This window comes from Tripterygium wilfordii, chromosome 22 (assembly GCF_013401445.1).
Source record: "Tripterygium wilfordii isolate XIE 37 chromosome 22, ASM1340144v1, whole genome shotgun sequence".
NCBI classification, from domain to species: Eukaryota; Viridiplantae; Streptophyta; class Magnoliopsida; order Celastrales; family Celastraceae; genus Tripterygium; species Tripterygium wilfordii.
The window spans coordinates 4816464-4831411 of record NC_052253.1 but is presented as its reverse complement, the minus strand read 5'-3'; the positions used below and the strand labels follow the sequence as shown (position 1 = coordinate 4831411).

General features: G+C 37.2%; 2 protein-coding genes across 2 annotated transcripts; both read right to left on the bottom strand.

Moving 5' to 3' along the window:
• Positions 1-23: 23 nt before the first annotated feature.
• LOC119990549 (NADH dehydrogenase [ubiquinone] flavoprotein 2, mitochondrial-like) lies at positions 24-4648 on the bottom strand. The gene is made up of 10 exons (XM_038836524.1): positions 4483-4648; positions 4362-4394; positions 4215-4280; positions 2593-2709; positions 1512-1589; positions 1300-1405; positions 1149-1195; positions 681-758; positions 509-574; positions 24-395 (listed from the first exon to the last, which is right to left on the bottom strand). The coding sequence occupies exons 1-10, from the start codon at positions 4546-4548 to the stop codon at positions 288-290; spliced, it is 765 nt and encodes a 254-aa protein (XP_038692452.1). The 5' UTR covers positions 4549-4648; the 3' UTR covers positions 24-287.
• Positions 4649-5576: 928 nt separating this feature from the next.
• On the bottom strand, positions 5577-6921 carry LOC119992083 (auxin-induced protein 22D-like). The gene is made up of 3 exons (XM_038838706.1): positions 6361-6921; positions 5961-6257; positions 5577-5859 (listed from the first exon to the last, which is right to left on the bottom strand). Exons 1-3 carry the CDS (start codon positions 6543-6545, stop codon positions 5787-5789), a joined length of 555 nt encoding a protein of 184 aa, XP_038694634.1. The 5' UTR covers positions 6546-6921; the 3' UTR covers positions 5577-5786.
• Between the last annotated feature and the right edge of the window lie 8027 nt (positions 6922-14948).

Sequence of the window (14948 nt, the reverse complement as noted above, 5' to 3'; positions counted from 1 at the left end):
AAAATAACAGGCATAGTGCCATATTGCCATTTCAATTTTGATCTGCAAAGGCAAGGCAATTTATTTGTCTAATCAATGAAGGCATACCAGCTACAGAGGATTATCACGGACACCCATCTTCAATTAAGATGGGTGGTAACTTGTAGGGAAATGAATATCCACCAGAAATCACACTGGTCGGAGAAACACAAACGTCTGATAAATAAAACCAACTTGAGATTGCAATGCAGTGAAGCCCGATAACATCTAAGTGTCACATTATTCATGACAACGTATATATCTCAACTTCAGCAGGCATCAAGATCTCGGCATGGAGGAGGTTTTGGCTCACTTAGTAGAGTGGTATTACCCCCTTCAGGTCCACACCTAATCCGATTTGGGTTTTGAGTGCCGGGCTGGGATACAGAACAGATATCAATAACCAAACAATTCAAAGAAAATCAAACAATAAATTTTAGTAACTGAATATTATACTAGTATTGGACAACGTGCCCCTAAGTTGCCTTACCGGTAGCTTCTCTCCCTTTCTCAACATTTCGACTATCTCAACTACTTGTTTTGGAGTGATGTCTTCCTGCATTTTTAACACAAAAGCCCGACGCAATTTCGCTTAAGTTTTCTACCACTCACACAAAATCCACAATATCTAAGTTGGATGAAAGGGAATATCATGGACTCACATAATAATTATAAGTATATCCTGCAGATCCGTTGGAGTAGTCTGCGACAGTAATCATGGGAGCATTCACGCAGCATCCCTGCATAAATCCAATAACTAATCAATCTATGCATCACCCAATAGAGTATGGGAAAAAGATCAGAAACATCTTATATTACACAATTTTTATTTCATTCCAAGTAACTTCAGCACCAGAATGCTTAGATTTTAGCCCCATTCCTTGGGAGCATATGATTATGAGGGCAGGCAATTTGATGACCGAGGAACCCATTCAGGGTGGTAGCATTTTTCCTTCACTCCCAATAATAGCATCCTAATTTAAGCACTGGCCTAGCAAAATCACTACTAAATCTGAACTTCCAATTTCATGAGTCAGCCATCCATGATGGAAGTTTTTTTTTTTTCTCCCAGGATTTCATCCTGATTTAGGTACTAGCCAAGCAAAATCACTGCTAAAATCCGAACTTACCATGCATTCCATCTCTCCAACTGAGAACAAGCCATCCTTTGTTACTTCTGCATATAGTAAAGAAAGTCAAATGCTATCTATTTCATAATCTTAAAATGAGGTGCTGTATGATGTAAAACAGTAAAACGTATTGATGTGGTACAAAATTCACCATTGCGCTTCACTCCCAAGTGCTTCAGCAATGCATCCTCAATTTCTCGTGAACCACGTATCATACAAGGTGTTGTGCCACAAACCAATAGGTGGTATTTGCCCACCTGATAAACGAAAGGAACAATTCGGGAAGGGAAGCCACAAACTTGAATAAATGGTAAATTATATATAGAGAGGATGAACTTGTTAAATGAAGATGCACTTTCTCACCTTTGTCCGGTTGAACATGGAATAAAATGTCGCAACCTCAAATACACGGATAGGAGCAACCTCGATGACTTTAGCCACCTGGACCATTCACAACTCACTTAATTCAATTTTTTTGTTTAAAAAAAAAAGATCAGAAGAGACATCCAAGTAGCTCAATTTTAGAGGAGATTCAAGGTATTTCTATAAAGTAAGTTCAAGTTAAAGCCTATCATACGATTACAAGAACAAGAGAAATTGTTCATGTTAAGCTACTTGTAGTGAATTATCCACTTTGGCCTACTCATCCTCGTAGTGTTGCCCCCCAAAAGTCACTTTACAAGGTTAGGTGCAAGTGCTTCATATAAAATATTGATCCACAGACCACATACCCAAATCACGAATGGGGGACATCACAAAAAAACCAAAGACTGACATCAAAGTCTACCTTCAACTTGATAAATAGCCAAGATTTTGTGCTGGCAGAGGGAATCAGTCCCTTCCGTCACATATTTAGAAAATTCATTTTTCCATGACAAGTAAACCTTGGTGCAAAGCCTATTCTCACAGAAGAAGAAAATATTTCTATTTATTTTCTTTCTTCCTTTTTTTATTTCACATTTTTTTGGGGGGAGAGAGGGGACGATAGACGGAATTGCTAGGTCATTCTACCAATACTATGATATTTTGATTGCATTACCAAGTCTAACAATTTGTACAACTGTGCAGAAGCAATAGACATAAGCCTCACAATCGATGGTATAGCCGTATAGTAAGTAGTATTCGAGTAGAATGTAAGATTTTTATACATTACAGTTCCAAACCACCTAATAAGAAGCTAACTGCTTTGAACTTTCCTCTTAACGCCATTGGCCTAGAAATTTGGGCACTGGTTCACCAAGTGGTCATCTCAATGGATCTCATTTTGCTATCGTTATTTGTTTTAAGTAGTTTGGGCACTGGTTCACCAGGTGGTCATCTTAATGGATCTCATTTTACTATTGTAATTTGTTTCAAGTAGTTGCATAGATTTAAGATTTTCTTAAAAATACACAGACATACTAATGCGAGGAGAATGATTTTTCAGGAACTTATTACTACTTACCGCATTCATTGCTGAAACAGGGAGCCAACCTCCATGCTGTTGCTGTGCAAGATCTAGAAGAGGAATTACTGCAGATTGCTTGTAATTGGATGGGTAGTGAGACAATATCTCCTTAACCTATACATGAAACGTGAAGCAACAAGAATTTAAATTAAAAATTTCTTACTTGAGCCACAGAGCTTAGCCAATATCATTGGTTTGTGAAGTTTTAATAGTAGCTCCATGAAATAAGCATCATATAAACCAATATAAAAAATGTTAAAAGGCCGAATCCAAAGCATTATGTATAAATCGATGCAATCTTAGATCTCTAAACTTACTCTACACTGGCTAAGAACAAAGGACAACTACATCATACAAGGAGAAGATAATAAACTTGCACATATATCTATATATATATTGAGGCACACTCAATGGGCAGAAAGAATATAACCCCACACCAGTATACCATGAAGACTTGACTCTTCTACAAAGTAAAGAACCATTAAAAGGAATAACATATATCTTGATGTCCATCAAAGAAGCAGACTTTGGCAGGATTTACAGAAGATGCCAGGATAATCATTGTGATTAAGATGATTATAGATCCACACACCTGCAGTTTTAAGGCATATTCGGATATTCCCCTAAAAGGACTATTGGATAGCAGTGTCTATATCTAGACGTCCTCTAGTAAAGCCGAGATTAGGTTCTGAATGAGCAGAGATAACCTGATATTAGGCGGGCCTCACGAAATAAAAACTATAATTTAGTTCTCTTATGGTATATAATTTGGTTCCAACTAATTAAACATGATATTGAGCATAAAATCCTAAATAAATAAAATTTTACAAATTCTTGCAAGGTTTTGCTCATGATGCTGCATTGCTAATCCAACACTAATCAACTTCAGTATTTTCTGAAGAAATAAAAGAAGAAGATAACCAATTTTGGAGTGACGGCACGCTCATTAAAGCCAGGTTTTCTCTTTCAGATGCTAATATGCATTGTACATTCAACATAAAGCCCAGATTTTTTTACTACCACGAACTAATTAAAAGGTTTAATGTGTGTTATAGGACTAGTATTTATGCAGTAAGAAATGTTTTCTGATATAAAAGAAAATGCATATCAATTCAACTATACACATAAATATTTCCTAATGACCAGTCCCAATAAAAAAAAATTAATAAGTATTTCTGCAATTTATGTAATATAGCATACTTATAAACCTCTAAGATACGGAAAGCTTTAATTTTATTAATAGCAGGCAGCACTAGTTCAAGTGGTCAAGCTCCTCACCACAGTGCCCTCAATCCCCATCCTCGTTGTTAGAGAAATAATTTTAGAAGATAGATTATGATTTCAACAATGAATAATCCTAATAAATCTTGAAACCAAAATGAAATTACTGACCACAAAAAAAAATAAACAAAGAAACTAAAGTGCATCAAATGTTCCTCCATTCATTCTATTCCAGGCCCTATACTTTGCTCACTTCTCTGAGATGATCCATTGACCATTGAATCTGAAATCGGGATGTAAACCAATTGCGCCACCAAAATTGCAACGAATCCGACAAAGTAATCACAATCAGTAGACTCAAACTGTTCAATTTCTTAAATTGAAAGATTTTACTTTACCTTCTCTCTGTTGGAGTCAGTGAATTCCCATGGAAGCTCCGGATTATTATCTGGCGAATCAATGTGCTGCACAATAATTTTTAAAAAGGTAAATACAGAAGTACGGAGATTGATGAAGTATAAAGCTTGGATACGAATGGAACTCACGTAATTCAAGGCGGTCGAGAAGGCGCGAGATGACTGCAGGCAATGCGAGCAAATTAGATCTAGTAGTGATTGGATGAGGAGGAAAATCAGAGTAAATGAAGGTAAAAACGAGAAGGAAAACCTGGTAAGGTTGACGGAAAACTTGACGGATCTCGACGAGACGCTTGGTCGCCAAACGAGCCAGCATTTTCGACGACACCGAACTCAAAAGGATTTAGAGAGACACTGACTCGGCCGTTGGTCCAAGCGCAGAACTTAAGCAGAGACCGGGGATTCCAGCGGTTAGTGTTATTGGGGGATGCTGTTGGTGTAGGATAGTATTTCTCCCTCCCTCTGGGCTCATTAAACGGGCCTGTACTTGCCAAGCTATTGAGTATTGACTCGCGAAATTTGTTGGGCCTATGATGGAGATTAAGGCCCACTACCCATGCATTAGCTTGTCTCCAGTTGGATCTTATTCCAGTTTGGGCTCATTAATGGGCCATTACTTACCAGCCTCTATACCGGTCAAATATTATGGGCCTAGGATGGAGATTTACCATTGGCTCGTTTTGCCAGGACCTTGTGACACCTCTAGGTACGAAAGTTGACTGCACTAATACCTTTTTTATAACCGAATAATCACCCAACACGACATAATTTTCAAAACAGTTGAGTGAGCGTAAGCCTCGACTCGTCAGAACAGCCTGTATCACACTGACTATAGATAACATTAGGTCAAAGCTCATGTGTGTAAAATTAGGACTGCTAACCTCTCTCTAGAGTGGGCCGAAAGCCCACAAGACTAGGAAAAACCCTGGAAAATACTCCCGGTATAATCACTTTGAGTTATTACTCCATGATTAGATCGTTCTTATACTCTGTCTATTATGTACTTTGTAATCGTGGAAGGTGCTGTGAAGTTGATTCTTTTTTTCCCAGCTTGATGTGGCTTCTTATGTTTCTCATCCCTCTTTTTCTTTTCTTTTTTTATTGGTTTGATATACAGAGGAACCCCAAGTATCCATATTTTAAGCACAAAGATACTGGAGAAACTTTGTGGGTTGAAGGTTGAAACAACCCACAATGGGTGACATCCCAACTAGCTATACTGGATCCAAAAATGGAGGACAATAGGATGTATGCTGATGATTTGTTGGCCTGTTAATTAAGCGATATGGGTCTTTGTATGGTTCCTGCTTCTTCACAGAAGTGGTGTTGGATAGAATTCTTGGATCGACCCTGTCAACAAAATTCCATTTCATCTTCTATTGGATATACTATGAAGTAAAAGTATTTTTCTTTTGTACAATTGGATCTCAACAAATCCTCTCTTTTCCTGTATTTTCATGGAGCTAACAGAAGAAAAAAAAATTTAAGCTCAGAAAATCTTCTATCTTCCTTGACCAGACTCTCTCAGAGTCACCTCTCGTCTTTATGTAGTCTTCACAAACAACCTAATCCTTTGTCTTCTGATCCTTTCATGATTCGTAGCCTTTTGCAGGAGTTGATAAACATACTGTCAACATAAGATCACAAAAACCCATATGAGTTTCATGCAAAAAAACACTGAAACTATCATGTATTCTACAAAGCCAAAAGAGATATTTGAATGCTTACTTCCATGGAACATCTCCAACCAACATCCAGTCACCGTCTTTGTCTTCATATGTTGGACCATATTCAGATCCATTGTAGCCTTCCCTCTCTGAATATTGACCAATCTTAATCTTGAACATGTTTTCCAAGGCTTTTGAGAGTTCTGGGTAACTCTTGTACAATTTAAGATCTATCTTTCTAAGATATGGAGCTCCATCCATGCTCACTTTCACAAAAATCCCAGCAGCCTCTGCCTCTGATTTCTTCAAATTGTTTTTGCGAAATGACTGAATCGGTGGCCACCCCACTACTTGTGCCCTGACATTTCATCAAACACCTCATCAGCACACAATGAACATACATAAAAATCCCATTAATTCAACAAAATCCCATCAATTCTTTCTGGGTTTTCATTACTTACTTTGCAGGGGGAGTTCTATCTCGATTGGCAACGCTAGCACTACCGTCTTCAAAGGTCTCTGGTGAGGCTCTCTTGTTGTTACTGTTTAAACTTCCAGACAATTGTTTCTCAGGCTCATCGCTTCCTGGTAATCCCAATCTCAATTCAGTTGCTTTGAGATTGAGATCCTTCTCGTACGGCGCCATCGATTTCAAATCTTAAAACAAATTCTGTTTTCTCAGAGAAAGTGAATTTTCTGATCTGTGGTGTTTCAATGGAGAGTTGACTCTGATCGCGTTTGATGGGAAAGAATGAAGTGATTCACACGAGTTTTATAGAGTTGGGTTTCATTGAAGAGACAATGTCTGGGTGACTAGTTCTGCTCGTGCATGGACTCCATTGATTGAGAATTTGAGATTGGAATAAATTAATCTCACTCGCATGTCAAACACGCGCTTAACTTAGACCACCCACAACAATGACTGGGTATTGAAACAGGACTGTAAATATAAAGTTCCTGATAGTGTTTTTGATCAAAAGAAGCATTCATCAGAAACTGGGAAAGAGACTGTAAATTTACGAACGCTATAGGAAGACGATAGATGCACCGATCTACTGTAGTGAATTGGGTGATTATTTTAATCATAAAATATTCAGGCATTTCCTTTTTCTTTTTCTTTTGATTAAAATAAATCATTCATTATCACGTTTTCTTTCTTCCATATTTCTTCTCCCTTTTTGTTAGATCGAAGGAATAGAGTACGACTCATGGGAAATCTCTTTCAAAATATTTCAGGAGAGTATACTGAATGATTCGAGAAGTAATCGTGGAACAAACGTTCATGATCTGACAAAGCATTGTGATATATCCAGAGCCACGATTAGAAGACGATCTTTTGAACTCCATAGCTAACCCAATGCCTAGTGTTTCCACTACATCGTCATTTGAAAGGGGGTATGTTGTTATCTTCTTCTTTTTACGCCTTGAAAACCAATCCATTTATATGAGAGTTTGTTGGAGAATATGATGATTTGAGAGTATGTAAAAAGATCAGAAGTTTATTGATTATATAGACAATTTCTACTACATTGTTATCCACACAACCCAACAACCACAAAATAATCACACAATTCAACCACTCATTCATAGCCACACAACCCAATAACTATTAAAATAATTGTCAATCAATTATTATTTAATATAGTAATTTATTATGTTATAATAATTGTAAAACGTATTAACTTTAAATTAATAAAAATTGATTGTAGAAATGAATATTTAAATGATTTAGAATGTCTATTGCATGGTGGTACTATAAAATAAACTGTAAATCTTTGAAAAGTGTACTTTTATTGTAAATTTAGAGTTCTGCTATGAATCACCTTACAACTAATTCGTTGGTGTGAAATCTTGGGCTACTAGGAGCCCACTAGAGAAGACCTCTGTAGTAGAATTTATTACAGTTTTAATCATAGACGTTCAGTTTGTTTATTAATGTGTGGTGAACACAATCTTACAAAGTGTAGGGTACCTACAATCTCCATTGTAGGCAGTGTTCCATCACACCATCCAATATATTTTTTAAATTTAAAAAATAATATGGATCCCAAACTCTAAAATATATCAGCGGTAACGATGAAAACTGCATGGGTTTTCCATTGCAGCTACCCCGGTTGCTAGTTTTACATTAAAACTGCAGGGAACACTTTTACTGCAGGGCTCTTAACACAGGGCTTACGCAGAGGTGCGTGGGAGAGGGATCGTTATAGTTACAGACAGTGACAGATATGGTTGCGGGTCAGAGGAGGAGCACGGATGAGTTAGTTGTACTCATTGAGAGGGAGATAGAAGGGACAACCAGCCGACTGTATTGATGACCAAGGACCATGGAATGGACGGCTGAGATGGGCTTCTGGTGGGGAGATTATGGAGCGTTCGATTAGGGGAACAAACCCATGTGATCGGTTTGGGTCCCACGTTTGATGGTCGTTGATGGACATAGCATAGACATGGGATTGGCTTGTGGAGTTGTGGGTTGTTCATCGGCATGTGGTGTGCACATGACACGGTTCCTTCTTCCTTTTTTAAAAAAAATTAAACAATTAACTTAATGGGATTAATTTTGATTTCATTAATTCAAAGGCCCACTGCATTGTTAAGAGTTGTTGGATTGTAGGCTAGTGGATACGTCTTCACACTGGGTGGTGCAGCTATATCATGGAAATCCTCGAAACAAACGTGTATAGCTAGATCTACTATGGAATCTGAGTTTATAGCACTAGATCGAGCTGGAGAAGAAGCCGAATGGCTTCGTAATTTTTTGGAGGATATTCCTTTGTGACCAAAACCTGTGTCAGCTATTTGCATACACTGCGACAGTCAATCTGCAATAGGAAGGGCACAAAATCAAATATACAACGGTAAGTCTCGACACATTCGTCGTAGACATAAGACCGTAAAACAGCTTTTGTCAAATGGAATTATATCCATTGATTATGTTAAATCAAAGGACAACATTGCCGACCCTTTGACAAAAGGCTTGACTAGAGATCAAGTATATAAAATTTCATGTACATTGTGTGAGACATATACGTGATCCAATTCAGTTACTCAACAGTTGGGATAACTAGAATAATAACTGTTGGTATGTTTATCATTTTTCGTATACATATATTTCTCATCAGTAATAATTGAGTTGTAACTTGTAATTCTTCATATAATTAAAGAACTATAGAAAAAAAGGAAGGTAACATTGTATAATAATTAATTAATCATGGTTGATTAATAATCATTAATCCTATTCTTACCCACTAAAAAAATAATATACGTTTGTCCGTTTTGAATTAACTAATTAACTATGGATATATCGGTTCACACGATTAATTTGTTCTTTTGGACCATCGGCTTAAGCCCAAAAAATGCCTTGAATGAGTGATGCTTGGACTTTTTCTTATAAACCACATCGTTTGGTATTATTTAAAAGACAATAGAATATGACTAATATTGTAATAAGATTATCCTTGTACTGATTGTTTCCTATTAAGCGCACAAAAATGCCAAACACAGAAGTAACGGAAATATTTATTATTATTAATATTAATCAGAAACAGCCGCATATAGTTGAAGATGGTGATATACCATGCATGTACATGGTTATTCATTATTATTATTATTATTTATTAACTCTACATGATATGATCATGATATGCGTTCAAAGCTGAAGCACAAATTTCAGTACCGGCCTTTATGAGGTTGCATTCGATTAGAAACTCGGTTAGGACAATATCAATCGGTGGGACGGTTATCGGGTCGTGAACATAGGGCTACACCGTGTAGTTCTTTTTTTTTTCCAGATCCAGCATCCCTGCAACATTGTCGCAACAATCTGGAGAAGGAAAGGTGCCAAATGGGGAGCACGCCCACTTGAGAATCGGATAAACATTGGGGCAAACGTCGAAAGCATGCAGCGACAAGATTGTTAGTCATCACCAGCCCCGACAAGCAGCACCACAAAGAGTAATGCCTTGGACGCAAACATTGCCGCCATGAAGTATACTAGTAGTTATATATGAAAGTATTTTAACTATGTGTTTGCTTTTTTTGCGAATGATTGCTGGTGTTTTAGGTTCTTCAACTCATCGCCTTATAAAGACATCCAGGACGTAGGATATTAGTCTTGACAATATTATCACCTTCGTTAGATCCCACTAACACATGTTACATTTTTTTTTTGTCACCCTCGTTAGACCCCACTAACACATGTTACATGTGTTTTTTTTTGGAGTATGGAGTTTGGACCCCCTCAATTAATTTTTGACTGACATTTTCTTTATGGATTCACATATATTTTGTGTGTACGTAGTTTTGGTTCTTCTACATCAGCAACGTTAATTATGAGATTGTGATGCACAACCAACAGTCTGTCTAAAATCGATAGTGATAGTTGACCCAACTTTTGATGACCCAATATAATCCAAGTCCATGTGGCATTTTGAATTATGAGATTATGATGCACATTTTGAGGACCACTGCATGAGACACGAATCAAATGGTTACGAAACAAATGAGCCCATTGATGAATTAAGCCTTCAAGAAGAAGACCCAAATCCAAATCGTGAAAAGGGCACAAAGATGAAGAAGCGAAAACATGGCGCACAACCATGACAACTGAAAGGAGAAACAACAATGTGAGACAATAAGGGACCTTGTTTGGTGAAGCGGGTCCATTTCACCAAACACATGAAATTTGAGGGGCGGTAACGTCCTCAAATTTTAAGCTCCATTTTGGAGCCTTTTTAGGGGTTCCACCCACGTTTTTTTATTTTTTTCACATGAGTCCTACTTGCAAAAGGTAAACTAATTATTTTCTTATAAATTAATAATTATATATAATAAATTAAAGTAATTATAATTTTTACCTAATAAATTAATAATAATACAAACAAAATATATTTTACACAACTTAACTACTTATAATAGTTAACAATTTTACAAAACACCTCACAACTTATTTTAAAGTTTTAAGCTCAGTTTTTTTTTAACTGTTTAACAGTTAGTATTTGAAAATCAACTCAACTGTTCTGTCAAATACACAAACTCATTGTAGTGTTAAAAGGTGAGCTGTATTCGATTCCTAATTTCCCATCGCTACCCAATTTTCAAATATGGAATTTTCACGTGTTTGACTGGCACATATAATAGAGGGTTATTATACAGGCCTATATATATTTCATTAATAACTACGAATTCTTAAATTTAAAAAGAAATTTACTCTTGTAAGAGTGAAAGTTCACCAACAATGGTCATTGGCAGAGATGGTGAACATAACTGTGTGAAGTTTGTCTCAAAGTTAGTGTGTTGTCCGGACACTTGGAAGAAGACAGACACGTGCCGTTCTAAGAACACAACACATGTGTCAAACTGTAATTGGATAAATTTTCAACCGCTTTAGCCAACTTTCATGAAATTACGCTTGGTCTCGTCGGCCCATTTAGTCAATTGGGAGTCGATGGACCTTTTCCGCAGCCCAACTATTGAAACTGCTCAAGCCCACTAACTGTACTTTGAATAATCTCAAGGAAGTTCGTAACTCACGAATGAGAGATTTCGACCTATGGCACCTAATGAACCGAAGTGAAGCCAACACCGAGGTGAGCCCTCGACCCAAGTCGAGGAAGCACCTCAACAGTACCGAGATGCTAACTCGGCACATCTTGTAATTAGTGTTCAAAAAGGGCACAAGCTCTAACAGAGTCCGACTTCTATTAGGAAATGAATCATGATGAAATCTACCTTTCGAAAAATTCTAAAGATCGCAAAAGAAGAAACATATTCCTACAACAATTATAACTTTTCAACTCATATAAAAAGGGACTTCTAGATAAATAACTTCTAAACGCTACACTTCCAATTGATTATTTTGACAAAGAGCCTTCCGAATACTGAGCCATCCTACATAGGGGTGTACATATCGGGTTTCGGTCTGGTTTCAAACCGAAACCGAAAAAACTGAATTTATTCGGTTTGTATTATAACCAAACCGGACCAAACCATTGATAAAGTGTAAACCGTTATAAACCGAACCGAAATATTCGGTTTCGATTCGGTTTAAACCAGTCAATACAGATTCCTCATACAAATCTCAAATCTGGGTAGTTCACTCAAAATATTATAGTTTACAGAGTTCAAAAATTACAGTACAAAAATTGGGAAAAAAATTCAAATAAGACTTCAAATAGACAAATACAAGAAATCAATCATACTCTAACTCTAGGCTATCCAAAATAGTCCAAAAGTCCACTTCTGATACAATAAACACCAAATACAATAGTTCACTAAGGCATAAGGCCATAAGCCACAAAGCAAATAGCCAACAAAGAGGCAGGGCCAAGCCAATCAACCAAAGATCACCAGACCAGTCAGACAGTCACCATCACCTATAAGAAAAACAATAAAACAAAGAATGAAGTGTTAAAACATCACACATTAAGAAATAATAAGTAATGTTGAAACTTAAAAATTAAGTAAGACTATATAGATTATATAGCCACATTCTCATACCTTTTGCCAAAATCGAGTCTTAGTTGGCAGTTGTTGCACCATTGTTCTTATTCCTAACCATCTCTATGGTAAGAAGAAAGAAGATTCAAGTAAACATTCATAGTTGATAATTCATTCATATAAAGTATAAAAAAAAAATAATGCACTTAGTTTTATTTTACCTTGTTCAAATGTCTCTTGCTCTCCCAAATCTTCCTCCATCAATATGAGGGGTGAGGGAGCTCCTAAATGAATCCAACACTCGTCCACCTGTACTAAATGCATATTCGAATGCCACTGTAGAGATTGGAATTGCCAAGAGGTCCTGAGCTATAACTGAAAGGATAGGAAACCTAGATGAATTAATCTTCCATCAAGTCAACACATTAAAACTGTCACCATCCTTTACATTTTCAATGCCTTCTCCTAGATATTTATCCAACTCAAATAGGTTTTCTCCACCTCCAACTTCAGAATGCAACATTCTAAACCTAACTTTTGCTCGATTTTCAGCCGATTGTTCCTCAATTCTAATGGCATCAAATGAAGAAGAAGATTCACTTCGAGGAGGATTTTGCACCAAATGCTCATTTTTGTATTCATTAAACATCTTGAACGTGGTGGACTTCACCTTCTCAGCAACTTCAATTGCAATAGATTCTTCATACATCTCTTTCAATGCCAGAGTTACATATTGCAACTTGTATCTCTGATCGAACACAACCACAATAAAGATCGATATGTTTAATTTATTAGATTGCATCGCGTCAAGTGTTGCTTAAGTGTGGATGTTCCATTCCTCGATGAGTGGCACTTGTATATAATCCCACAATGATTGCAAGAACATGTCTCTCGATTTGGGGACTTAGTAAAATCATTCCACACATCAAACCTCTCATTCAATACTTTTCTTGTTCGCCCTTTTTGATTTGTCCCCGCACTTTCTAGGGTGATTGGTGTAGGCATAGAGCTTCCTTCTCCTCCAAGTCCTTCACTAGGACCACCACCCCCACCTTCTGCCACTTGCTGTGGCAGTTCTTCTTCTTCCATTGAATCTTCATGGTCAAATGAGTTATTGACAGAGACCGATTGAGAGCTCGACATCTAGAAAATATTGAAATCCAATCATAAACATGGTAAAATAGCTACTGTCTACTGCAGTATAAACTAGTCTAATAAAAGAAGTAAACCACGTGATACACAATCACACAGCTTTTGGCCTTTTGCAAGATATTTCTTAGACTGGGAATTGCCGAATTGGGAAGCAATTAAGCTAAGTCAAACATGAAATGAAGAAAGAGACAAAACTCAAAAGTATTTGATATTTTGATTGCAGTTCAAAGAGTGAAAGAACACCAAATAGGCAAAGAAAATATATACGAATAAGTTAAAGACAAAGAAATATCAAATACGAATAGGCACATAATGTCTACTGCACACAATACACATACTGTCTAGTGTCTACTACAAATTACCCAATAACAGAAGCACACATACTGTCGGAGATCGAAGGGTCTACTACACAACAGCTTTAGGTTGGAGATTGAAGGGTTTACCTCTTGTCGGTGAGGCCAGTTGCAACGACTGCGAGAGTATGACGTTGACGCACACGGGCACAGCCACAACCCCCAACGGGCAACGGCGCAACTCGACCTAACGACCTCTCCTGACTCCTCTAGGGTTGTCTCAGTCTCACGATGACGAAGTCACGATCTATCGATCGATCTCAGTATCTCACTCTCAAGTCTCAAGTCTGATCTCTTGGACTAGGCTAAATGCCTAATGGGCTTCAAGGGCTTGGGTTACGTATTTACATGGGCAACAACAACTAGGCCAATACTGTACTACAAATAAGTGAAATAACTTAATATATATACTTCGGTTTTTCGGTTTTAGACCGAAATTTATTTTTCTAACCCGAACCGAAACCGAACACCCAAAAAAATAAATTTCCTACACCGAAACCAAACCATAAGCCGAAAAACGGCCCGATCCCTAAATTTCGGTTCGGTTTTCGGTTTGTAAAACGGTTTGGTTCGGTTTCTTCCACCCCTAATCCTACATAGCAAAGTTCTATACTGACTTGAGTGTCATAGAGGTTTTTCTGAGCACACCCTTGAGACCCTACCATAACTTATGTGTTCTCTATGCAAGAAGGTCATCATTCACTACAAAGGAGCTGGTTTGACTAACTGAATCGGGAACTAGGGCTAGTCTTGTTTTCGGCATCATCAAAATCAAAATCAAATATTAAATATGTAAATTTAATATGAATTTTTGGAAGAGAAAATTGATAGATGTCTAATAGTAGAAATCATTATAATGGTCATCACAGACATCAGTTTGTTTATCAAACAAAAAATTGTGTGGGCCCTACATTAATAAACAGATCCATCACAGTCCTCGGTTTGTTTATCAAAACCAAAAAATTACAGACTTATGTAACTAATTAAACAACATGCAGGGCCCTTAACCCATTGATTGGGACGCTAATAATGAGTGTCTACAAATCCAGAGTAACCTCAGGCCTCCCTACCAAGGATAAATTTGTTGTCCGTACTTACAACTG